At 35.0% G+C, this 26,739-nt stretch overlaps 2 protein-coding genes and 1 long non-coding RNA gene across 12 annotated transcripts in view; 2 read left to right on the top strand and 1 right to left on the bottom strand.

Moving 5' to 3' along the window:
* ggt1a (gamma-glutamyltransferase 1a) overlaps positions 1–26,739 on the bottom strand; it is a 73,450-nt gene that overhangs the window by 25,443 nt on the left and 21,268 nt on the right. For 2 of the 8 annotated variants that reach the window (XR_015496929.1, XM_087262948.1), the window contains exons 1-4: positions 5,874–6,435; positions 4,037–4,138; positions 2,112–2,288; positions 1,904–2,034 (exon numbers count right to left, since the gene is read on the bottom strand). Coding sequence is in view for 5 of the 8 variants with exons in the window: in XM_087262948.1 (XP_087119074.1) it covers positions 1,904–2,034; positions 2,112–2,288; positions 4,037–4,138; positions 5,874–5,902 (439 nt within the window). In the remaining 3 variants the exon portion in view is untranslated. 8 annotated transcript variants of the gene reach the window in all.
* Positions 4,098–14,476, top strand: LOC141375896 (uncharacterized). Its single transcript, XR_015498353.1, has 5 exons — positions 4,098–4,194; positions 6,753–6,862; positions 7,393–7,467; positions 8,092–8,137; positions 12,708–14,476. It is a non-coding gene; the product is annotated as an uncharacterized LOC141375896 (long non-coding RNA).
* The window catches only part of lrrc75ba (leucine rich repeat containing 75Ba), a 78,802-nt gene continuing 68,119 nt past the window's right edge, over positions 16,057–26,739 (top strand). For all 3 annotated transcript variants that reach the window (XM_087265272.1, XM_087265271.1, XM_087265270.1), the window contains exon 1: positions 16,057–16,580. In XM_087265272.1, the coding sequence (XP_087121398.1) occupies positions 16,308–16,580 (273 nt within the window). In that variant the 5' untranslated portion in view covers positions 16,057–16,307. The remainder of the gene's footprint in view (positions 16,581–26,739) is intronic.

Consider the following 26,739-nt stretch of genomic DNA (forward strand, 5'->3'; position numbering starts at 1 on the left):
ATGTAATTAGTTAAAAAGTGATTAGTTACTTTTATTAAATTACCTTTCAGCTGAAAACGAAAAATGCTTTCATTTTATGTAACTTTATTAGAGTTACTTACTAAATACTGTTTGCAAATTCAACAGTGATTTTTCAATTCAGAAAGGAGTAAATATATACAGTTGAAGTCAGAATTATTAGCCTCCCTTTGAATTCTTTTTTCTGTTTTTTTTTTATATATATTTCCCAAATGATGTTAAACAGAGCAAGGAAATTTTCACAGAATGTCTGATAAAGTTTTTTTTTCTTCTGAGAAAGTTTTATTTGTTTTATTTCGGCTACAATTAAAAGCAGTTTTTAATTTTTTTAAAAACCATTTTAAGGTCAAAATGATTAGCCCCTTTAAGCTATATTTTTTCTATAGTTCACAGAACAAACCATCATTATACAATAACTTGCCTAATTACCCCATCCTGCCTAGTTAACCTAATTAACCTAGTTAAGCCTTTAAATGTCACTTTAAGCTGTATAGAAGGGTCTTGAAAAACATCTAGTCAAATATTGCTTACTGTCATCAAGGCAAAGATCAAATAAATCAGTTATTAGAAATGAGTTATTAAAACTATTATATTTAGAAATGTGCTGGAAAAATCTTCTCCGGTAAACAGATATTAGGAAAAAAAATAAACAGGATGGCTAATAATTCAGAGGGGGGGGCTAATGATTCTGATCTCAACTGTAAATATATAGTATTCAGTCAAGTAATTTAATTACTTAATGAGTAACAAATTACTTTTCATACAAAGTAATCGGAAAAGTAATTTAAATGCAATTGTAATGATGCAATTAGTAATTAGTTACTGTTTTCTCACCTCCACACTTCAAGAAGGTCAAACCTACAATATCTACAGCAAGAATTTCACCTGTGTCATCTGTGCTTTTCATATGATCAATACACACTGAATGTGACTAATTTTTTATTCCAAATATTTCATTAATAAATGCTTTTTCCTAAAAAAATATGATTGTTGTGTGATTATTACACATGATATACATATTGCTATTGGGCTAAGTAAGTGAATAACCCTGCAAATGAAGGCTTAAATGATCTGTATGCCTGTTAAGACAAGTGAATACAAAAACAGAAATTCTGCTCACAGGTAGGCCCAACATTGCAATATTACAACATTACCCTAAAAACTCACCAAAATGTTAAAAAAAAAAAAAAACTTTAATTCCTACATTTAAGGCCTCCTAAAACAATATCTGAGAAAATATTTCAAATTTTTCTATATTTAGGTCTTACAGGGTTAAGGGGGGTCGCACACGCAGCACCATGCATTTTAGAATTCTATACAGTTTTCTATCAGGTTACGCACACCGGCACCGCTATAGTGGCTTTTTGCAGCACCCAGCTATGACTCAGGACACTGTTCATATTTCTGCCCCACCAAAGAGCGCCAACTGAATAGCTTCATATTAAATAACATACAAATGGGTCCAGTGTGTGTAACTTTAAACTATCATATGCATGAGCAGAGCGGTGCTGAGTGGTGCATCCGGTTTGTGACCCACTTTACTCAACAGGTGCATTTTGCACTTATACTACAAGCATACCGCGCCAGAGCTCCACCGAACTGTGCTCTGGCAAACCTCTTCTAACCGTGCCAGGGCCAGCCAACTAACTGCACATGGGCCCAATTCTGAGCATCTACACTGGTCAAACGAACTGGGAAATGGGAGTCAAATGTGCCTGGCCACAGTTCGGATAACCTAGTGTGAGTACACCCTAACTTTGCAGACATTACTAAAAGTGTTTTTAAAAATACAATTTCATAAGTATACAGTAGGTATAACAATGCAAAGGTCATGGGTTGTATTCCTGGCTAATTCATCAGCTAAAGAATGTCCATGGTTTTTTACCTGTAGACGCATTAAATATTGTGAAAAACAGCCCTCCTCCAATGCCCATGCTGTGTGCGTTGAAGAGCCCAACACACAATAGAGCTGCAATAGAAGCATCGACTGCTGAACCATTGCGCTTTAAGATGTCCCTGCAAACATAAAGCATGCTGAGTGTGTGATTGACGATGATATACATTGAAACGTTTGTGTTTTTTTGCTCTCTTACCTCCCAACCTCAGAGCATTTCCCAGCGTCTGCTGCCACGGCTGCTTTCGAGTAGAAGTGGTCCGAGGAAACAGTGAGTCTTTTGTTTCCGATCCCCAAATACACACCCAGGAAAAAACCCACGGCTGCCACAAGCAAGACCACCATCCCAGCAACAAGAGACTTCTTGACCATTTTCCTGGATGGAGACAGAATGTCAGATCAGCACGTTTGATACAAAAACTATTTGAGGCATACGTCTCAAACTCGATTACTGGAGGGCCACAGCTCTACACAGTGTTTCTTCAACCCTAATCAAACACACCTGATTCAATTAATCAATCAAGGTGTTCAAGACTACTAGAGACTATAGGTGTGTCCCAAATCGCATACTTATGCACTATTCAACGCCATTTTGTAGTATAAAAAGTGCAAGTAGTGCGTTCACATTGAAACTCATTCAGCCGGTAAAATGAAGTGTTTATTAATGGACACTTCACGCACTCAAGGACTGCAGTTTTGGTCACTTAGCGAAAGTGGCGAAATCGGGCGCATATGTTGGATAACTTCATTTATTTTGGATGGTGAAAGCAAAATTCTCCTATGAGAGTGATTATAGCACCTCTTGATGGTGAATGCAGTTACACTCATGGCAGGTGTTATTTAATTGTTTGATCATTTATTTCACTGATCTGGCAACCATCAAACCTTATCAGGGAATTTCCGCTTAGTAAAAAAACATTAGTGCTCCATTAGGGATGACACTACATACATATACTATGCTGTGTGTAAGTGCATAAGTACATAGTGCATGAGTGCATAGTGTGTAGTGTGCTATTTGAGACGCAACTTATTATGCAGGTGTGAGTTGGAGGTGGTTGGTTCCTTGTTTTTTTAGGAATTAAGTTTGAGACCACTGATTTGAGGGCATAGTTTGATTTATGATTTATGCTAAAATTAGATTTTAGATTATTATTTATAATAACATTTAGTAGATTGTTATTAACTACACACACAAAACACACACACACATACTTTTTAAATATAGGTAAACTTGTTGTAACTGAAAAATGACTTGACTTAATTTTTATAATAACGTACACCATAAAGAAAGAATTACTTACTTTTAAGTCAGCTAAATGTGGTTGTTTTACAATTTGTACACACACACACACACATGCAATTTTCATCGTTTGAGCCTGAAAAAGCTGTTTTCAGAGCAAGATAAGCTGATTCCAGAAATATACAAATGATATGTTCTGTAAAGCTCCTTAAAACTATTTTAACGAAGAGGCAATGCTAAAATGGAAGGTTTGTCACCTTGGAATTATAAGGTTAAATCACGTGTTCTGAATGATCTTAAGATAATGAGCTTTAAAGTTTTTGCATTCCATAGTAATCAGTATGTGTGTAACATTTGTTTTTTTAAATAAAAAAGTCTTAAAATGTAAACAACTTATTAAAAACCCATTCCATAAATGTAAATAAGTTGTCATTTAATAAGAATATGCCAATAACCCAATTTTGACAAAAATGTCAGATAGAACCTTATAGTTCTAAGGTGACGAGTTGTGTTTTACTGAAGCTTGTGTTATAGATTCCAAAAAGTTTGTTGAAAGTGTTTATTTCCCATAATTTTAGCTTGAAATGTCTTCACAAAAGCTGAATTAAAACTAGACCCCAAAGGGAGAGATTTGATGCCTAACGTCGAAAGAAAAGAAAAAAAAAATTTTGTTACAATTTGTACACACTCACACACACACACACACACACAAACACACTTATCACCACGTCATGTATTATCACTCTTATTCAATCAATGAATGCATTGATCAATTAACAGCAACAATTAGTTTCAATTATACACACGTAGCAGTGTATAATCATGCAACATGCTGTGATTATGAAGAACATTGATCCCCAAAATATACATACAAGTTGCATCACCTTTTCAACATGTGCTGTTCATGAATGGAAGGACGGATGTAAAACTTTGGTAATTTTTTAGGAGAATCTGACAACAGTGAAATGTCGCCCGGCTCAGCAGACCTGTGGAATAAACCCTTTACAGTTACACACCACAATCAACAGTTTTCAGCTTTTCTGTGAGTTTGATAACAATTAATCTTCGATTTTTGTTACAGCACTCTATATACCATTTGTAATGCCAGCATGCAGAGTTCAGAGAGATTTATACTTGTGCACAGCCAATCGAGTAAAAAAAATGTTTCTGATCTTATAGACAAACAGATAGATATTCACAGTATGGACCAGTAGAGAAGTTTCTACAGTATGTGTATATTGAATTAATTTACATTTATCTCAAAGCACATGTATTGCAAATTGTGTTGTGATTAGATGACAGACAGACAGACAGACAGACAGACAGACAGACAGACAGACAGACGACAGACAAAAAAGAGAAAAATTCCGATAGGCAGATAGTATCAGTATCAGTCCATCAGTATAGATAGATAGACAGACATAAAATGATAGACACAGACAGACAAAACAAACAGACGGAAATAGAAAGATGTAGACAAGAATTGAGATAAACAGACAAGACAGGCAGATAGAAATTGATAGACAGACAACGGACATCAATATAGAAAGACACAGAAATTGATTTACAGGCAGACATAAAGTGATAGGCACACAGACAAAAAGATGCCAACAAAAATCAAGACAGACAGACATACAGAAATTGATTTACAGGCAGACAGACAGACAGACAGACAGACATGCAAAGTGATAGACAGACAGACAAGCAGACAGACTGAAATAGAAAGATGCAGACAAAAATTGAAATGGACAGAAAGACAGATAGACAGACAGAGAGACAGACAGACAGACAGACAAATATAAAGTGATTGATAGACAGTCAAGCAGACAGACAGAAATAAAAAGTCGCAGACAAAAATTGAGATGGACAAACAGACCAACAGACAGACAGACAGACAGACAGACAGACAGACAGACAGACAGACAGACAGACATAAAGTTATAGACAGACGGCAATAGAAAGTGGCAGACAAAAATTGATATAGACAGACTAACAGACAGACAAAAGTATAGATAGATAGACACAAAGTGATAGACAGAAAGACAAGCAGACAGATGGAAATATAAAGATGCAGAGAAAAATTGAGATGGACAGACAGACAGATGGACGGACGGACAGACAGACAGACAGACAGACAGGCAGACAGACAGACAGACAGATAGACCTCAGTGTAGATAGATAGGCAAAGTGATAGACAGACAGACAGACAAAAAGTGATAGATAGACAAGCAGACAGATGGAAATAGAAAGATGCAGACAAAAATTGAGATGGACAGACAGACAGACAGACAGACAGACAGAGATAGACAGACAGACAGACAGACAGACAGACAGACAGACAGACAGACAGAAATTTATGTACATACAGACAAAATGGACATCAATATAGATATAAACAGACAAAAATTGATTCAGACAGACATAAAGTGATAGACACAGAGAGACAGAAAAAGAAAGATGCTTACATAAATCGAGATAGACAGACAGAAATTGATTTACAGACAGACATAAAGACATGAAGTGATAGACAGACAGACAGACAGACAGACAGACAAATAGACATACATAAACTGGTAGACAGACAGATGCAAAGAGATACAGACAAAAATCAAGATACACAGACAGACAGAAATTAATACACAGACAAGTAAACAGATGGAAATAGAAAGACAGAAACAGACAGAAATACAGACAGACAGACAGACAGACAGACAGACAGACCTCACAGACGATTTATTCTGATGAACCATAATCCAGAGATTGGATGCCTTTTCTGTATAAATGTATGTATCAGGACAAGAGTGAATGGGGCTGAGGACAGATATAATCTGTGCTAATTAAAGTTTAACTCCAGAGGTTATAAATCAACCTGGTCTCAGACCTGCTTGATGATTGGCTGAGACAAGATGATTTGTCAAAAAGTCTAGTATTACACAAAAAGGCAGGTGTTACTCATCAAACCTCACCCTGCTTTTAAGAGCTTATATGAGCTTTTAGAGGTCAAACTACTGTAGTCTTGATGACAAGACAATCTTCCCGCCCTCCCTCCCAGGCATTTACACAGAAATAACAGTCCATGACAACATATGGGATTATATTTTACATTTAAAAAAATGTAATTAATACATAAATAAAATCAAATAGATCAAAACATTGAAGATTTGTCACCGTTGTCAGTGAAAGTTAATTTACTGTTTCTATAAGAACATTCTGTGACATTGGCCATGTAAATTCCCTTGTACAAAAGATCTTTCTTCCACCAAAAAACAAGAAGCTCTTTGGATCGTTCTGAAATGTTGATGGATATCAAGTTCTGAACAAATTGTCCGTGTCCACTTGAGTCATCCCAGCCAAATATACTGTCCCACATATTTTAAAATGGTGAAACAGATTTGAAGTCATTCCTTTGAAGTTATCAAAGTTATTTCACCATGTTCACTCATCTTCGCCTGTTTATCTCAGACTTGCGGATGTTATTATTAAAGTATGTGAGTCAGCACAGTCTGTTGCATAAGATTTCTCGGAAGCAGTTGTTGTTGACTTTTAGCTAAATGAATGACAAACTTGACTTTGAAAATGTCACTTTTTGTGTTTGTAAAGCTCCCAGGGATTTTACGCCGAAGATCCTTCCAGACCCTTGGCACTATATTGCAGAAACTTCTAGCACCTTCTTACACTCAGAATGCTTGAAAGTGGCGTCAAAGAGCACAGTTACGTAATAACAGCACCATAAAAACAGCAAGTCAGCACTTTTCATAATAGACCAAGACACTTGAAGCATTATTAGACCTGTTCATGGGACCTTTTGTCCCATCATCCTCAATTCAGTAAGCGCATGTCAGCAGGAACTGTAATTTGTCTGTAGTTTGTCTTCAGCTCCTTCTTTTTTATGTTCAGGATTTGTTAAAATGCTTTTTTATTTAGCAGTCAATTTGTGCCAGGAAACCTCAATAAGTTGTTGAATAAATATACAGAAATATTCATGCACAGACACACTTTTTATGCCATCAATTTCAGAGAGAGAGAAAGTTAACCATTTGCCTACTATAGAATTGAATTGGAAAAATCAACTATCCAAACAACTTCTAACATGTTATTGATTGGTTGATCCAGTTAATGCTCACAATCATTTAAGTCAGTTTGAAATGATTCCATTTCAGCCCTTATTGAAAAATTATGCCACACCATGATTTTTAATTCTCACTAAAGCATGTAATCTGTCTTTGTTTTCAATATGTAGAGTCTTGTTTTGGTATTTGAGGGGAGCGGTGACTTGGTCATTGAAAGGTTTTGGGAATTAACAGTTATTGAGCCAGTGAGTCACTGATATTAAGCATTCACTTACATTACAGCTAATGCTCACATTCAAGCACATCCCAAAGGCATTGGATTGAGATCTGATGACTGTTTGGACAAGAGTTATGATGAATTTTGTAAAATGTTTTTCTGCTAGAACTCCTGCTACTAAGCTCTAAAAACGCTGGGTTGTCATACAGTTGTGATATTTATTTATTATTTTATTACATACATCAATTATACTTAAAGGTGCAGTAGGTAATTGTCTTCAGAATAATTTTTTGTTGTGCTGGTTGAAATTCTCTTTACAGTCCAGTAGTGTTGATTAGATAAATGATCAAAATGTACTTACAGTATATGTATTTTGTATTCTGGGTAAGGCTAAAGGTGTAAGACTAAAAAAATGTTCATCCAATTAAAATTTGTCGGGCCAACATTTACCATAACTCTGATAAGTAGCCCAAACCGTCTGTCAACAAATGTAGATTTGAACAACTGTGCACCCCCTTTTCACGCAGATTTGTTGTTTGCACGTACACGTGTGCAGCGGTCATGTGGACATGAGTGACAGCAGTAAAAACAAAAACTAAATCAAAATTTGTTAAAATCTTAAATCAATATTGGAGTTACTTTTCTTTTTCAGGCTGAAGGAAGGATGACACCATGGCTGAAGTATTTCTTTTAGACAAGTAATGTTGTGTTTTATTTTTATATTAGTCACAGAAAGCTGATATAGACTGTGTTGTGTTGCAAATGGGTTATATGCACACAAGTGTTATTCAGCCACTGGAATCTCTCGGGTGAAAGATTGATATGACTATTTTCAATTTTATAAAGTACTTTTAAAGCATCGATAATGTAGATTTTTATTTAGTTTAATAACAAAATATAAAATACATCTTCCTTAATGTGCGCGCTCATGATTTCAGGATGCATGTCTTTGTGGCAGGAGAGGGGTTGTTTCATACATAATATGCTAACCAATTAGCATTTAGGCAAATTACCTATACTGCACCTTTAACTCAACGGTTGGGTTTGTTCATATTTGAGTCAAAGTTGAGTTACAACAATCCAACATTTTCAGAACGTAGCATCAGAATATGGGCGTAGTGTGTGGTCAGACACAATTGGACATGATAAGTGACATTTAAAATATGATGAATGAAAGACTTATATTAAGCAATCTAATTAGCTTATATGAATCTCACATATAACCCAACTGGGTGTTATGTGGGGCAACTGGGCAACATGCATAAGGACCATATTGGGGAGACAGCCTTACATGAAATCAACAAACCCAACCCATGCTCATTCTGATTACGTACCCCTATATACATTTTTGGAGAGCACCAAATTGGTCCCAGGAGCTATGTTATTTTGCAGTTTTTGTTTTCATGAATCCACCAGAGGTTGCTGTGTAAGCTTTTTGATATCTCAAATTTCTCTCACAAGTGCCATTCGCACCTGCTGTTCTCACGTAAATCCACCAGAGGCTGCTGTTGACTGACTGACTGATCAACCAAATGACTAACACCAGTCACCCCATTCCTTAAACTCAACCGACAGTGTTTTGAAACGCTATCCAGGAAAAGAAAAGCCCTCTTGCCAGTTTGATTTTTACCACAATTTCAGATTTTACAACAGTCTCACCCTGTTATTTACTTATTTGTTTTATTTTTTGATTTCTATTATTGTCTTGCTTGCATTCTGGACACATTTTTCGCCGGACTCGAATTCCGTCGTCACGGTCAACTCCGCTCTGCGTCACAAATCCTAGATGTATTTGACGAGCCACTGGACAAACTAGTAACAGCGGAAAAGCCGAATACAGAGGTAAACGGTCAGCTGGTAAGCACGAAAAGGAGCGCTGACAAACCGGCCCATGGCATTCATTTTAAAGAACAAATGCAGCCATACATAGCTCTGGCTACATAATTTACCATCTCCAGGAATATATAAGGCAACATTTTCAGAATGAGCCTGTTGAACAAACCTGTTTGACTTAATTTCTGCCTAACATCTTAAAAAAAAAACTCCATGGTGATTTTTTAATGAACTATTTTAGATATCTGAAAAACAGAACATTTGCATATTTCATATAACAGAAAACTTTTTTTCACCATTGTGGAAAGCAGGGTTTGCTTACTTGGGCTCTTTGGCTTGATTTTTAATGTTTTTATTTGGTTGTAATAATAATATTTATTTTAACACTTAATGCTTAATTAGTTAATACTTTACAGTAACAGTATATAGATTACGATATACTAATATGTAAACTAAATGTTACTTTGTTATGGACTGATCATAAGTTAAAACTAACTTTAACCACAACATGAGTCACTTGAGTGTGAATAATGAATTACTTGTTAGTACATGTTTGGTAATTAATCTCTTAATTAACACTTTATTTATTAATTTTCCTTTGGCTTAGCCTCTATTTCAGGAGTTGCCACAGTGGAATGAACCATCAAATATTACAGCATATGTTTAATGGAACGGATACCCTTCCAGCCACAACCAAATACTGGGAAAAATTAATTCACACACACACTCATACACTACAGACAATTTAGCTTACCCAGTTCACCTACAAATCCGACCACCCAGATGAAACACACCCGAACAAAGGGAGAACATGCAGACTCCACACAGAAATGCCAAACGGCCCAGCCTGTACTTGAACCAGCAACCAACTCACTCTATGAAAAACAATGTTGATTAAAACGCAATTTGACCAACATGCACCCATGATCTGTTAATGTATCATTATGTCATGACTTTACCTGGAGGGGCACAATATTATTAACTCATACTTAACAACTACAGTTTAAACAGTTCATTATGATGTAGCCAGAACACTTGGTCCTTTCTGACAACTACACACAACAGCCACAGTAAGGGCTCATTCACACAGAACAGATTTTTATATTACAATCCACTACATTATGTTGTTTCCAATGTAAACATGCACTTGACGGATGTGCATGACCAGTTTTTAGAGCTTAAGAGCAGTTTTTAAGCACACTACAGTCGTAAACGGGTGCCTTGTCACAGGGAGTGTAACTGGGTGAATAAACCTGGTGTCAGGCTGTGTCAGTACTAACTAATGAAGCTCACTATAACTTCACTTGTTGGTTGAAACCTCACACTTTCTTCTATCTGGTCTTAAAAACAGAATTCAACACTTCATAAGAGGCCGAAACCAAATCTTTGAGGTCTTTTGAGCCAGTGTGTTAAAATATGAAATGATGCAGACGCTATACTTGTAGCACAAACAGAAAATGCATAGTTCAGTTTCAAACAGTAAGAGTAAAATGTTACCATTCACCCCATATATAATCTGGGTTAGCTATAACATCCCCTGGGGTAAAATGTAAAATTCTGATTTCAACCGGGGTCAGATGAAACATTACGAAATAAGGATTATACTTAAAATGGTAGAAAGGTTTGTAAGTTGGATTTTGGAACTTTTCAGTATAAATGTTGTGCATCTATGTGTGTTACAAACCTGAAAAAATGTAGATATATGGATCAGGTTCAACAAATGAAATTAAAATTGTTATTAATGCCAGGGATGGCCAAACTCAGTCCTGTAAGGCCTGTGTCCTGCATATAGCTCCAACTTCCTTCAACAAACCTGCCTGGGAGTTTCTAGTACCTGGAAAAAGCTTGATTAGCTGGTACAGATGTGTCAGTTTGGGGTTGGAACTAAACTCTAAAGGACACCGGCACTCCAGGACTGAATTGGGAACCCCTGATTTATGGGCTCACAGAGGACAAGTAAAACACTGAACCAAAACGTATTTTGGCATTGAGGTCATTCTCTTCCAAGACCTATATGCATACTGAAATGAAAACATGTAAATACAATTAAACCAGCACTGAGTTGCTGTAACTCATATTTTATTGATGTTGCAACCAACTCAGTGTCTTGTACCCATGAATTTTCTCACCTTACAGCTAAAACAATAGCACCAGCATCTTTCAAAAAATTCTCAATTAGTTTGTTCAAACTAATTTAAAATGTGATGAAACAACACAATTCCTGACATTTTTAAGGGGACAACTTAATTGTTTTATATTCAATCACGAATTGATTGTGTAGAACCCAGCACTTTTATAGTACTATTAACATAATTTTACATTGATAAGTTTACCTAAGTCAGGAATGACAATTTAAAAAGTTAAATAATTTTTTACTTCAAATTTAGTTTTTCCCCCTAGAATATGCTTTTTTAGCTTCCATAGGGTTTTATTATTATTAACTGTGGCATAAGAATGCAACGGTTACTAAGGTAGCCCTCAGGCAACGGAAATGCTATGAGGAAACTTCCACTATAGGGATTTAATCAGAATCCAATCATCTGAAAGAGCCAATTAAATGTCAATGAGTTGGCAGCTTCAGCATGCACAGCTGGTGCTACTTACAATTAATCTTGTATATAATTGCTGCACGTTCCAAGCTGAGGCATCCTTATCTAGCTAATGAGCCTTTCTTGGCTAATCATTGTGGCGAAGGAACATAGCATTTTTGTTTCCCCCTAGGGGAACGAGGGTTACTTTAGTAACCGTTGTGTTCCCCTTCAGGAGGGAAACTTTAATTCTATGTGGAAACTTTCACTATGGGGAAATCTGTGGAAAACAGCACAGTGATTAAAACTTACCTTGCCACTGGTGAGGAACTCACGCAATCTTTCAACATGTTCCCTGGCTCTTACTTATCTCAGTTATTAAGAAGTTTTTCAGGTTTAGATATATTTTTCGGGTATCATAAAAATGCACCTAGTTAAACTCTAGGAATTTTAAATATGATAATATGTTGGGAAAGCTTGCAGTTCCGATAGGGAGGACGCTGCCAAAATAGGAAGACCTGGTTGCGAGAAGACATTTGGAAAAATGGTTAGCGGGGAGGGAAGACACAAACCCGCCTAAGAGGGGGGACTACATTGTGGCTGAGTAAGCATATGAGATCGACAGCGTCAGGACTCCTGGCTGATCAGCTGGTTCTATCTTGTCTGTTTGTATTAGCCACATGTTCCTTTGTTTGTGCTCCTGATTGTTTCTCTCCACCCCCTCGTTCTCATAATTTTAGTTTATTTGCTTCACCTGTCTTTGCTTATTTTCTCCTCATTAGCTCCCCTATTTATTCTCTTGGTTTGTGCTGTTCAGTGCCAGATTGTTGTTTGCTTCTGACCCTGCAACATCGAGATAGGTAAACTGAATGGTTTTTTTAGTTAACCTTTGTCTGTTTGACTCCAGGACTCTCTCCCTACCTTCCCGGCCTTTCTGTGTAGACCCTGGCTTGCCCGAAGTTTTTGCTCTTGTGCTGCCTGAATGTATGATGTCCTGGACACTGGCCTGGTTCTGAAAATTACACCTGCCTCTGTTTCTACTGGCCAGTCTATTTTTTTTTTTTTTGTTCCTGGTTATTTCCAGTCATTCTCTCCCCCTCAACTATTCCAGCAAAGTCTGCAAGTATTTTTTTTGCCATTTTTCATTGTTCATTTTTTGGACTATAATAGTTTTTTGTTCTTTCTATTAGGCTGAGAGGACTGCTTGCTGAAGAGCATTTTTGTTCCATTTGTTGAACTGAGGTTTTTGTGTATTTTTCCCCTGAGACTGAGACATTGCCTTTTTGAAGATTTTTTTTTAAATTTTTGCATTCTGGCTTATGTACTGATCTGATTTTTGCCTTCTACAATAAATCATTGTCTTCACCTGCATTTGTTTTTTTTCTGTTTACTGGCCCTGACAGACACTGGGGATCGCACATAGCAGGCACCTATACCCAGAATACAAGCAGACCAATGGGCATGCCAACAACATAATAACCTGACTCCTCCACTGAGTCACAGAGGGTGGGAGCGGGTTTGAATCCTCAAACAATGACAGCCCTTCCTGGACCTCCAGACATGAAACGCAGTGCTTGTGCCCATCATCCGGGGACAGGAAACCACTGTATCCAGAAACGCACATTCGTAGCGATGTCTTGAAAAAGACATGCTGCACACCCAGCTCGGCCGTCTACCACCACGTATCACACACTCTGGACCGGGAAAAGCAGCCCGATTTCTCATTCTCTCTCTCTGTTGTAACAGTTGGAGAAACCCTCATTGACTCTCTCAGAAGCCTTGTGATAGGATCTGAAGTGAAAAAGATACCTCAGCTTGTTACGTGCGGTGCTTACATACAAGATTAATTGTAAGTAGCGCCAGCTGACGCTGCCAATTCATTGGTTTTTCATTGGCCTGATTGTATGCACTTTCAGATGATTAGAGTCTGATGAAATCCTTATAGTGGAAGTTTTCTCATAGCATTGAAGTTTTCTCCCGAAGGCAAACTGAACTGAGCATGTGTAAAGTAAATCAGTTGATTTGTAAATTGTTCTTAATTGGAGAGATTGAAAGTGTTAGTCCATCTGCCCTATAATGTACAAAGAAGCAGCATTATGAAAAAATTATAAATCAGAATAGCCACAGTACAGTTTAATCATTTGAAACATTTGAAATAGGTATGTGTTCAAAAATAAAAATGTATTATTAGCATTCCATATAACAAATAAGCAGTATTTAATGATTAAGCTAGCATCTATTAAATAATAGTGTTTAAATATAAGTACTTTTCCATTTACAATATATGCTCATTTGGTAAGGGCTCAAATGTGTTAAAAAATGTGGTCCATCCCCTACAGATTTTTTTTTTTTTTTTTTAGCTTGTCTTCACATTGGAAAAAAGACCTGGAGTTTCAGCTGATATTTTGAAAAAGGCTGCAAGTCTGCAAATCAGACAGGGACATCAGTAAGGTCTTTAGCTAAGGTCTATTCCATTTGTCATGTCACTTTGGATAGATAGTGAAAAGCTTTTTCTAGGCCATAATATCTGTTAGAAGGTCTTCAGTGAGACAAATATGTCACGGCCATTTAATGCTTACAGAAGACCTGTGATGAGCTGACCTTTCATATTGATTGATTGATCGATTGATTGATATATCAATTGATTGTAGATCAATTAAAAACTTTAAACATGTTAAAATCGCAATCATGGTCTTTGATTAATCTAGATTAAATGCTAAACTAAATCAGAATGAAACAATAGATGTGCAGTGTTCAAAGAGCCTTAAAATTTATTATTTTTAACTAGTCTAAAGCAAATACGTGCAGATGTCAGTTCTCTTCGATTGGCTGTGCTGTAACACTGCAGTTTTGGTTTCTGATGTCCAGTGGTCTCCAGTAAGTGCAATGGAAATTCAGTATCATAAAGTTCATGTTTAATTGTAACATTAGTCCCTAATAATAGTACAGTCCAGAACAATGTTGATGGATCTGCACTGCATATCCATTTAGTGATGGAATGAGTTTTCTTTGCAATTTTCTGGACAAACTAAAAACCAAAGGACCAGTAAGAGCCAGGAAACCAGCGTCAACACATACTTTTCCAGCACATGCAGTTTTTTTCAGCAGCATCACGCTTTGATCCATCATCTATGATCACATTACCATCACACAATGATATGACTGCAATGACACCAAAAAGCTGGGGTCAAACCATTAATTTGTGTAATAGAAATAATGTGTTAATCTTTTCAGATTAATCATTTAAGTTAATGCGTTACCATGGAAAGCCCTCTCTCTCTCTCTCTCTCTCTCTCTCTCTCTCTCTCTCTCTCTCTCTCTATATCTATATATATATATATATATATATATATATATATATATATATATATATATATATATACACCACACCAAGAGTTTCTTAAATTTTAAACGGAAATCTAAAAATTACATTGTAACTTTGTTATTACATTTAAACACTTTTTGATTTTAGCCAAATAATGAACAAAGTAATGGTTCAAATATTTTAACTGTATTGACCAAATACAAATTTTTATGTACTACTAGTGAGGGAATGATTAGAAAATAAGATTACTAGAAATAAAATAGATTTTTCTGCATAGTTCTGCACAAGTTTTACATTTAAACAGTGTTGTTTTAAAATTAAAGTGAACGGATGAGTTAAGCAATCAAATAAAAACCTCAAAGCTCAGAACGGAAGTGTCTTCAAAGGGTTATCATCAGTCATTTTTAAAACATCTGTTTTCCTGAAGAGAAAATTAATTGGAGTTTTAACAGCATTCCACTGGAACAACTGTTTTACTATGCAAGCTCAACTCAAATTTACATTAAAGCGTATTAGCTTTTATTAGCTAGTCACAAAATTATTCTTAAAGACTTAAAAATAGTAGTCTATTATTTGTAATGATAGGCTAATTCGAGTAAAATAATGAAGAAACCGTGTTCATTTATCTGTATACAAATGTGCAGCAAAAAATTTTTCTACATTTGCAAAAGCCACAATGTGCTTTGATTTATTTGCTGTTTAGCACCAAAAAAACGCAACTTGCACATCTGTCAGTGCAATAACAGCTAAAAAGTACCAATTCGACGGTGTTGTTTTGACGGTTCTTTCTGGGCATGTGGGTCAGATACACAAGAAACCCCGGCAGCCAATAGCAGGACAGCCCTCGGTAATGATCCACGCGTGGTGCTGTGGAGAGAATCACCATCATCCTCATCCACTGAATATCAACTAGAGGCGGACGCGTCCTGCTGACAAACACAAGGACGATAAACAGCAGAACACAGTCGTCTCCCCTGCTCGAACTACTACACATGTTTGTGTCGCTGGGAAAACCGAACAAAGGACACTCGCTGGCTGGAAGACCGAGTACGTGCTACTCAAGTTTGGACCGATGTGGAGCCCGCTGGGCGTTAGTATCATCCGGGCTGCCATGGTGACGCCGTGAGGGGTAAGAGCGTCGTATTTAGTGTAAAATTGTGCATTTTAGTGTTAATCAAAACCATGGGCTCCAGACTGAGCAGACAGAACAGTCTCGACAACGAGAATTTCTCGAGGAGGCGACGGAAGCATCTGGACAGCACCGGAGAGAGCGACCGCGGCGGAGACTTTTTGTTTACGTCGCTGATGCTCCGGTCGGATAAGCTGCCCGGGATGCTGAGGAGAAGCAACCACAGCCCGTATGTCCGGCGGGTCGCTTGGATCCGGGAGATGCAGAAGCTCCTCCGGGAGAGGAAGATAGAAGAGGCGACGGACGTGCTCAAACTGTTGAGGAAGGTGAGGGGAGATGTCCTGCAGTGCTTTATAAACATGTGCATCACACACTGACAGCTGGAAAACAGAGTAGAGTTTGTGTTCACTGATTGTGCGTTTGCAGATCATCGCAAATGCATAATGTTTACCATTGCACAAATGTTGCATAGGTGAATGAGTGGGCAAAGACAGGTCACAAAATGCTGAAATCCTTTGTATAATATTCTTATATTGGCTACATAGCCTATATTCAGTTTCTATGATTTTGATATATGACAGGAGATTAAAAAAACAAAAGTATCATTAACAGCTGAAATTATTGAGAAATAAATTATTGGTGTACATATCTTGCTATTATTTTTATTTAATATATTATTAAAAGGATAATTATTATTTCAATCCTCTGTGTAAAACATGTTAGCGATTCATTCCGCTGTGGTGAACCCTGATAAATTAATGAATGAATTATTATATAAAAAAAAAACATTTTATTGTAATATAAACGTCAATGCACATTTTTTAAATTTAATTCAATATACTCAATGATTCATTTAAATTACCATTTTAATATTAAATTAATAAAGTCAGTGACTGTGTTCGAAATTTTAGATTTCTTTACTATATAGTAGGCAGTAACAGTATGTGACGAAGTACCTGAATGACTTATTGCTTTCATCGAGATCTTGAAATGTGCACAATGGGACACCTTATATCCCATAAGGCCACGGGAGTGGTTTTAAAAATGGAAGAGAAGCAACACAGCTGACGCCAGCACGATCACTGAGTGAAACAAAAAATATACTACAAACATAAATATCATACTGAACATTCTCTTAAAATCCGCTTTACTCAAAAGAGTATCCGATTTCAGACACAGCCTTGATAAACAACATTGCAGCCATTTTGTTGTCATGTGACTAGAAAACAATCAAACAAAAAGAGTCTTATTTAGTTTTCCATTGGGGTCTGTAAGGTTTACAATATTTAAAATAAATATGATTTTTCAAATTTATTTATTTTTTTGCAAATATTTCTTATTAAATATTTTAAGTAAAAAGTAAATAAATCTAAAAACACTTTTGTTTAGCCCACTTAAAGGGATAGTTCACCCAAAAATAATTTCATAATTTTCAAAAATTCTGCCAGAATTTAATCACCCTTAACTTCACCCTTTAATTCTGTTGAAAACAAACAAAGACATTTGAAAAATGCTGGTTGGCACCCATTGACTTCAGTAATATATATATATATATATATATATATATATATATATATATATATATATATATATATATATATATATATATATATATATATATATATATATATATATATATATATATATATATATATATATATATATATATGTATATATATATATATATGTATGCAAGTCAATGTGTCCCAGCAACCTGCATTATTCAAAATATAATTTTTTGTGTTGAAGAAATTAACTCAAATAGGTTTGAACAAGTGAATTGTGATTAAATAAGAGCAGAATTTTAACTGTCACCAAATATTTAGTGAAATTTTACTTTAAGCTCATTGTCTAAATCTCAGACATCATCATTTGTTATATATTAAAGCTGTTAGTTTCTCTTTTTTTGTACCACAAAAGGAAACATTAAAAAAGCATAATATTAATGCTTGTCCAGGTATTACACTGAATAGCAGCTAGCATTAAGTACAAAGGTATTTTTTTAAGTTTCAGTGTTTATAGTATATATATATATATATATATATATATATTTTTTTTTTTTTTACAAATATATATAATATTATGCTCGTAAATTATCAATTTTTTGTGAATTTAGGCATTTAGACAAAACAGATTTAGTAAACAGATATATTTATTAAAATAATATTTTTGTCACCAAACATATTTAGAAATTGAAAGATAATACAATTATATTTAAGGAAAACAACTTACAACTTACTAATTTCAACATACTTTTTTTTCAATTAAAAAAAAATGTTTTTTTTTTTTTTGCTTCTTTTGGTTTTTCCTTTTTTAAAATTTGTATTTAATATTTTTCTATAAGATATACATTTGGGTGTACTAGTGTTTGGACCATTGTCGTAAGTTGCTTTGTTAGATGAGCTCCAGATTTGGCTTCAGTACTGACTAATCTAATGTATATGCACAAATGTAATATTGTATAGCTTCCTATCTAAAATATGAATTTAAACACAATATTATAACAATAACATTTTACAGAAATCTGTAACATGGCAGTAGTCTTTGTGCACGACTGCTTGTTCATGTGAGTCTATTGCTGCAGATCAATGTGAGAAATTAAATAGAAATGCAACACAAAACACAACCCATGTAGTTTCTAGACATAATAATACACAAATACATATGTTTTGCTTGTTGCAAGAAGTTATTACATTTCAATGTCAACTGTCATTCAAACCAGAAGTTCCTGGAAATCAGTTAAGATATTATTTATTTATTTACTTATTTACAGCTGAAGTCAGAATTATTAGCCCCCCTTTGAATTTTCTTTTCTTTTTTAAATATTTCCCAAATTATGTTTAACAGAGCAAGGAAATTTTCACAGTATTTCTGATAAAAAAAAATTTATTCAGGTGAAAGTTTAATTGTTTTATTTTGGCTATAATAAAAGCAGTTTTTAATTTTTAAAAAATAATTTTAAGGCCAACATGATTAGCCCCTTTAAGCTATATATTTGTTCGAAAGTCTACAGAACAAACCATCGTTATACAATAACTTGCCTAATTAACCTAACCTGCCTAGTTAACCTAATTAATCTTGTTACATCTTTAAATGTCACATTAAGCTATATAGAAGTGTCTTGAAAAATATCTAGTCAAATATTATTTACTGTCATCATGGCAAAGATAAAATAAATCAGTGATTAGAATTGAGTTATTAAAACTATTATGTTTAGAAATGTATTGAAAAATCTGCTCTCCGTTAAACAGAAATTGGGGGAAAAAATAAACAGGAGGGGCTTATAATTCTGACTTCAACTGTATTTAACTTTCTCATCAATCTATACAAAACAATGATGTATTTGTCTGTTTTTCACAGAAACATTATTAAAGGGATAGTTCATGCAAAAATGATCATTCTGCCATCATTTGCTCATCTTCCATTTGTTCAAAACCAGTTTGAATTTCTTTCTTGTTATTTGCATATAAATGACAGTTTTTTCCCCCCAACATTCTTCAGAATACCTTCCTTTGTGTTCAACAGAAGAAAGAAATTCATAAAAGTTTACAACCCTTTGGGTGTGAGGAAATTGTGTTAAAATGTTCATTTTTGGTGTGAAATATCCTTCAACTGCAGCGCCTAGAATTTCATGAATGCACACTCATGTATGAAGGCAAAAGGTCAAGGATTTCCTGCACATTTATATTTGTTTATAGAGCATATAACCAGAACATTTGCAATATATGCCATTCGTTGCATCAGACTGAAACTTTCGCATCATTTTTTTGAAAGCTTAAACCTGCTTGTTAATCAGTTGACAGTATAAAAAGGACTATCTTTTGTCATCCAAAAAGAGCAACACCAGGGTGAGTAAATAATGACAGTCTTCATTTTGGGATGAACTATCCCTTTAAAGTATCCAGTAAGGTGAAAAGTAGCTTGGCATTTCCACTTCAGTCGTCCACTGTGCAAATGGCTCGGGACTGCAGCAGTGAGTCACCTTGTGCACAAAAATCATTTCCCTGGATTTGTTGCTGGCGTTATTGGTTGTCGAGATTCAACGCAAACTCTTCATGCTAATGTCTGGATGCGTCTATGGTACATTTGTTCTGTCACCGTGACCCATATGCTCAAATATAACTGCGAATGTCTGTACAGAGCAGCAGAGACAGAGGCCAGCGCCGATGACAGATGAGTGCAGATCCACAGCTCATAAGCAGAAGTGTGTCATGCGCAAAAATAAGAGAGAAAAAACACCCACGCTATTTGAAATAGACAATGAAATGAGTAAAGAGTGCAGTCTTATCATTCATACGCATTTATTTGTACAAAACATACACCTTTTGTAGATGATTTTTAGACAAAAAAAATGTAAATGGCTAAAACATTGTAAAATATTTACTTGATTATCACTTTGACATTTTAAAGCTGTAGATAGTGGCATTGAGGCAGCAAGATGGCTCAGTGGTTAGCACTGTCGCCTCACAGCAAGAAGATCGCTGGTTTAAATCCTGGCTGGGCCAGTTAACATTTCTGTGTGGAGTTTTCATGTTCTGCCTGTGTTCGTGTGGGTTTCCTCCAGGTGCTCCGGTTTCCCAAACAGTTCAAAGACATACACTATAAGTGAATTGAATGAACTAAATTGGCTGTGGTGTATGAAGTGTGTGTGTGTGAATGTTTCAGTGTATGGGTGTTTCCAAGTGCTGGGTTGTGGCTAGATATGCAGCCGCTGCATATGCCACAGTAGTTGGTGTTTCATTCCGCTGTGGCGACCCCTGATAATAGGAGACTAAGCCAAAGGAAAAATAATGAATAAAAAGTGGCATTGATTTTGTAATTAAAATCAATAAAATCTACATATTTTCATCATTGGTAAATATAGACTATTTTACATAAGAATATGTACTGTAGATACATTTGGGTTTTCACATTAAAGAAAACAGTGTCTGCTTAATGTTTCAAATAACCTTTGTGAACAAAAAGTAAAAAAAAAAAAAAATCAGCCATAAATCAATAATTCAGGATAACATAATATCTGTCAACATTTGTCTCTAAAAAAATGGTAGTCCATGAGGAAGGGGGCAGTTGAGGTTTGCAGTGTGTGTCTAAATAACAAAGTTGAGAATGGGGTTAGTAACTTTACTGTGGTGTTAGTGTTCGGTGTAACTACTGTGGTGTTAGCTGCGATCAGGTACTATACGACCCGGGGTGTTACAGACTGTACCAAAAAGCTGTGTACCGGGGGTCGGGGTTTGATGGATGACATTATGGGAGTTTTCCTGGGAGAAATAACAAAACGGGTGTGTTGGCTGGTATGAACATAATTATGTAAAAGTAATACAACATATGTATTCTGATTTTGAGTGCTCTTTTTTGTTGTAATAGTCAGTTTTTTTTATTATTAAAGGCTTTTTGAGAACAAAAAGGCAAATTCTAGTGGTTTTAAGGATAGAAACAAAGTTTAAAGATTTAAAATGACAGTTATTTAGTATTTTTGAGGCATTTAATATAAATAATGGAAATATTAACTCAGGGTATAAGGGTGGCGCAGTCATATTTTCGCGTGGATTTTCTCCAGTTTCCCCCATAGCGCAAAGACATGTGCTATAGGAGAATTGGGTAAATTGAACAAGGAATTCATTCCGCTGTGGTGTCCCCTGATGAATAAATGGATTAAACTGGAAAGAAAATAAATGAATGAATAAATAAATAAATGAATGAATGAAATATTACAGTAACTCACCCTAGATTATCATACCTGTCATTTAGTTCTACAAGATTTCTTAGTAGACAATCTAATTTACATAAAGTGGATGTCTATTGCAAATCATAGTCAAACTGTTTGATTTTTCAGGATTTTGTCAGTACTCCTCCCTCATCATGGAAAACAACCATCCTGCCCGTTGTCTTTGCAGTATTGCTCTCTCTGCATTTGGTTCCTCTCTCTCTCTATTGACGTTGAAAAATATCTCAAATAAAACACTAAAAATATATGCATGAAATGAAAGTTGCTGAGACTTTTATGGTGTTGTACTTCCAAGTAAAATGGAATATTGAGTAGCTTTTTTTGTACATCATTACTCTCACAGCAAACTAGTAAGAGGGGTGTGGTTAGGAATTAGGACAGACAGACAGACAGACAGACAGACAGATAGACAGACAGACAGACAGACAGATAGATAGATAGGTCGACATGGCTGACATTCTCCGGATGTTCTCGTTTTTGCAGCTGCTCTTCTTCTCTTTCCAAATGAGCTCAAACGCTGTTGCTTTGCTCATGTAAATTGGCTACTGTTTTCATCTGTTGTTTTGATTAGAAAGCATCTGCCAAGAATTATAAATGGATCTGTTGCTTGCTGTCTTGTCATACATATTTCAGTGAATGGTGAGAAGTGGCAAGAAAATTGGGACAAAAACTTTTTAAATTATCTAGTTTGAAGCCAGACATATTTCCATGCTTCTTACAATTAAAGTCAGAATTATTAGCCCTCTTGAATAATTAGGCCTCCTGTATATTTTTTCCCCAATTTATGTTTAACGGAGAGAAGATCTTTTTCAACACGTTTCCAAACATAAGTTGTATTAACTAATTTCTAATTACTGATTTATTTTATGTTTGCCATGATGACAGTACATAATATTTTAATAGATATTTTTCAAGATACTAGTATTCAGCTTAAAGGGCAATTTAAAAGCTTAACTAGGTTAATTAGGCAAGTTAGGATAATTGGGCAAATCACTGTATAATGATGGTTTGTTCTGTAGACAACTGATAAAAAAATATTTCTTAAGGGTGCTAATAATAATTACCAAAAAATTATATATATATATATATATATATATATATATATATATATATATATATATATATATATATATATATATATATATATATATATATATATATATTTATTTTATTTATTTTTTTTAATTTAATTAATTTATTAGTTGTTGTTTTTTTACTGCTTTTATTCTAGCCAAAATAAAAATAATAAAACTTTCTCCAGAAGAAAAATGTATTGTAGGAAATACTGTGAAAAACTCCTTGCTCTATTAAACATCATTTGGAAATATTTGGGCTTATAATTTTGACTTTAACTCCACATAGATTTGTTAATGTTTTTAAAACACTGCTTATCAATACTGCATTTATTTAATTAAAAATACAATAAAACCAGTAATACTTTAAAATATTTCGAATAAAATAAATGTCTGTTTTAATATATATTTTAATGGAATTCATAACTGTGATTCAAACATGATATTTAAGCATTTTTTTATTCTTCGGTGTTATGCGAACATTGTAATATTATTAGCAAATTTTTTCTGATTTTATAATCAATAAGTTCTGGTGCTCATTCACTAATAAAGGTACAGTAAATGTTAAATTATAGTATATTATCAATTTTGAAAACCTTTTTATCTGCTGCTTTTTTATGGAAACCTTGATACATTTAACATTTCAGGATTCTTTAATAGCCAAAAAGTTAAATGAATAGAAAAATACATTTATGTGAAAAAAAGATTTTTAATATACATGCATTTAGTGATGAATAATAAAAAATAATGTATCACAATGTCCACAAAAATATAAAGCAGAGATAACAGGAGATAACAGGATATAATACTCTGTTTAATGCATGTTATACTTAAAACACACCCTTAAAAAAGCAAAATGCCCTTAATTCTTGTGCGCCATGCTCTTTAGACTTTGAACCTAAATCGTTAAAATAGAGCCCTAAATTTCACCATATTACTGCTATTATTGATTATTTACTGTATATATCTCTGATCAAATAAATGCAGTTTTGGCAAAGAGAACCGACTTCTTTCACAGACAATAAAAATGGCATCGATTATTCATGAATATAAGTTCATTTGTAAGTATATAGGATACTTACTGTGAAAATTTGAATCACTTTTAAATCTATAAATTAAAGTTTACCTTCCAGTTTCAATCTGTTAAATATAAAGTAGGGCTGTCCAATGGTTAAAAAAATTTATGAATTAATCACCCTTTTTTGTAATTAATCATGATTAATCATGAAACGCCTTATTTGTTACAGAAATAAAAAACACAGGCATGTACGTGCCATTTAAATTTCAAAACAATCAATGCCAAAAACAAACAAAAATGATTTCTATGTTGGGTTCTAAGTGGATTACAAACAAACACACACACATGCACAGACAACGCGTGCAGTACAGCGTACGCGGTGAGCGAGGGATCCCTTTAGATTCATCAACACGCACCATCGCATTCATCAGATTTGCTTAAACCAAGCATTCTAAAGTATGGCTGTCTTTTACAAGCAAGGATTCTGACACAGCAAAGTGAAGCACATGCTTTACAAAAGTTGCGTGTAAGGGGGGAAACACGTCAAACTTATGAAATGTGAGGGCTCATGGAAGCAACTTAAAGGCAGAGAATAGGGCCGTCTTTGACAGCTTGCACCTTCATCTGGCACTTTCACTGAGTACATTTACATGGACACCAATACTTCCCTTTTATGCTTAAGATAATACTGATTAAGAGTCTATCATGTAAGCAGCGATTTTTGATTACCTTAAAGGATAGTCCCGAAATGCAGAGGTTATTCTTTCCATTCCACATGCGGTATCAAATTCCATTAAAACATCCTGAATGAAAATATTCTGAATGAAAATGAACTGCTGAACTGCAGTTAAAGTCTAAATATTAAAGATGAAACACCCGAAATTGCATGAAACTCTGGAGGAAATGCAGAATGGCCTGGTGATGCGACATTAATTGTTTTATACTGAAACTTGCCTTCTAAAAGAGGGTCCTTGGTCTTATCCAAATTTCTTTGCACATTAAACACACGCAGGGCCGGAGCAAGCTGAACTGGCGCTCTAGGGAAACAGCAATCACGCCGCCCTGAACCCAAAAATGACCGGTTCACGGATGAAAGAAAGGACCATGAGGGAGAGGGTGGGTGTAGCGGATGAATGTGAGGACCGGTGGGTTCTCTTACAATTCTGCTGCCCAAGCGGCCACCAAGGTCGCCTCTATGCATGTGCCGTCTCTGAACACACGGCGGCCACAACAGGAAATAAAAAAACTGCAACTGCGTTATTTGCGTTATTGTTTTTTTTATGCATTAAATATTTCAAATTAATCACGTCCGGTAAAGCGCTAATTTTGACAGCCTTTATATGAAGTACTTTTACAGATTGATTGTTATATTTTAAAAGGTTAAGTTTTGGCCCCATATAACCTTATGAAGGAAAAATAAAGTGTTATTGTATTTTATAACAATAACAATGACATTTAGCAAAACTTAAATGTCACTCCTAATGCTAAGATTTTCAAATGTTTTATGGCAGCAGTAGCACATAACTATAACCATATAATTTTCTTTAAAAATAAAAACAGTTAAAAATAGCACAAACCACTTTGTTCCATGTACACAGTTTTTTCACAAAACATGAATGGTTTAACATGCAGCCATATAAATGCATATTTATTCATATAATTAAATGAAACTAGAAGTTAAATTAGTTCACAATGATTTATTTCAGCTGCAAAATCTTCCAACAGCAAAAGTGCAGCTGGTCAGCATTGTGCAACGGGCCATACAAATCAAAAGCAAGACTTGTACCAGCAGATCCTACAACTATTATTCACTTGTGTGCAGTTATTATTCACACCGTGGACTCTCTTCACATGTTTTTTATTGCTATTATCCCCCATGGTTTGTCTGTTGTCACTCTTTTGTTTTTGTTTTTTAAATCCATTTTTTATAATCCTCTTTTTACGGCCTCCCTCTCTCAGGATATGCTGTTAATTACATTGAGAATTTGGCGTCCCAGAGCAGAGAGTGTTTTAATCAACACTGAAAGATAGTCTGGGTACCTGTGAGGCGACAGGCCCGTCACCAGAGACCTCCGTGAGGCCCACTGTGTGCATCCACAGTCTTTATTAAGAAACAGAGAATTAAAAACCAGTCTCATGTTTCAGAGCCGCTAACAGGACCTAACACAATTACACTGGACTCGGAAGGAACTGATAAGAGAACATGGGATAATTAAGAATAACGATGATAAACCGCAGCTTATGAATTAAGCATAAGATGATGAAGCATCATTCATTGAGGGCAAGTAAAATGAAATATTTGTGAAAATACACATGTAGTTTTTAAGGGTATAATAGTTTTGCATTTTAAAATGAGTTTTATTATTTCAATACCATTTAAAAAACCTCATTCAAAAAACACACATCGACCATTTCCACCAATAAGGATCAACTATTTTGATGACATCAAAATGCACTTCAGCTTTTCATCAGATTTTCTGTCCAGTCAAATGTTCTGTAATCAAGTGTCCTGCCAACATTATAAACAGCCATTAAAGCTGCATATGAAATCAAGTATTTATATACGTTCAGAGAATTGGTATTTTCTGAATATTGACTTCACACAGTGATACCAGCATATACCTGGAAAATATCCGGAATAATCATACCTGTAAATAAAAAAAAAT

The sequence above is a fragment of the Danio rerio genome, chromosome 8 (genome assembly GCF_052040795.2).
Source record: "Danio rerio strain M-AB ecotype USA chromosome 8, GRCz13ab, whole genome shotgun sequence".
In the NCBI taxonomy this organism is placed as follows: domain Eukaryota; kingdom Metazoa; phylum Chordata; class Actinopteri; order Cypriniformes; family Danionidae; genus Danio; species Danio rerio.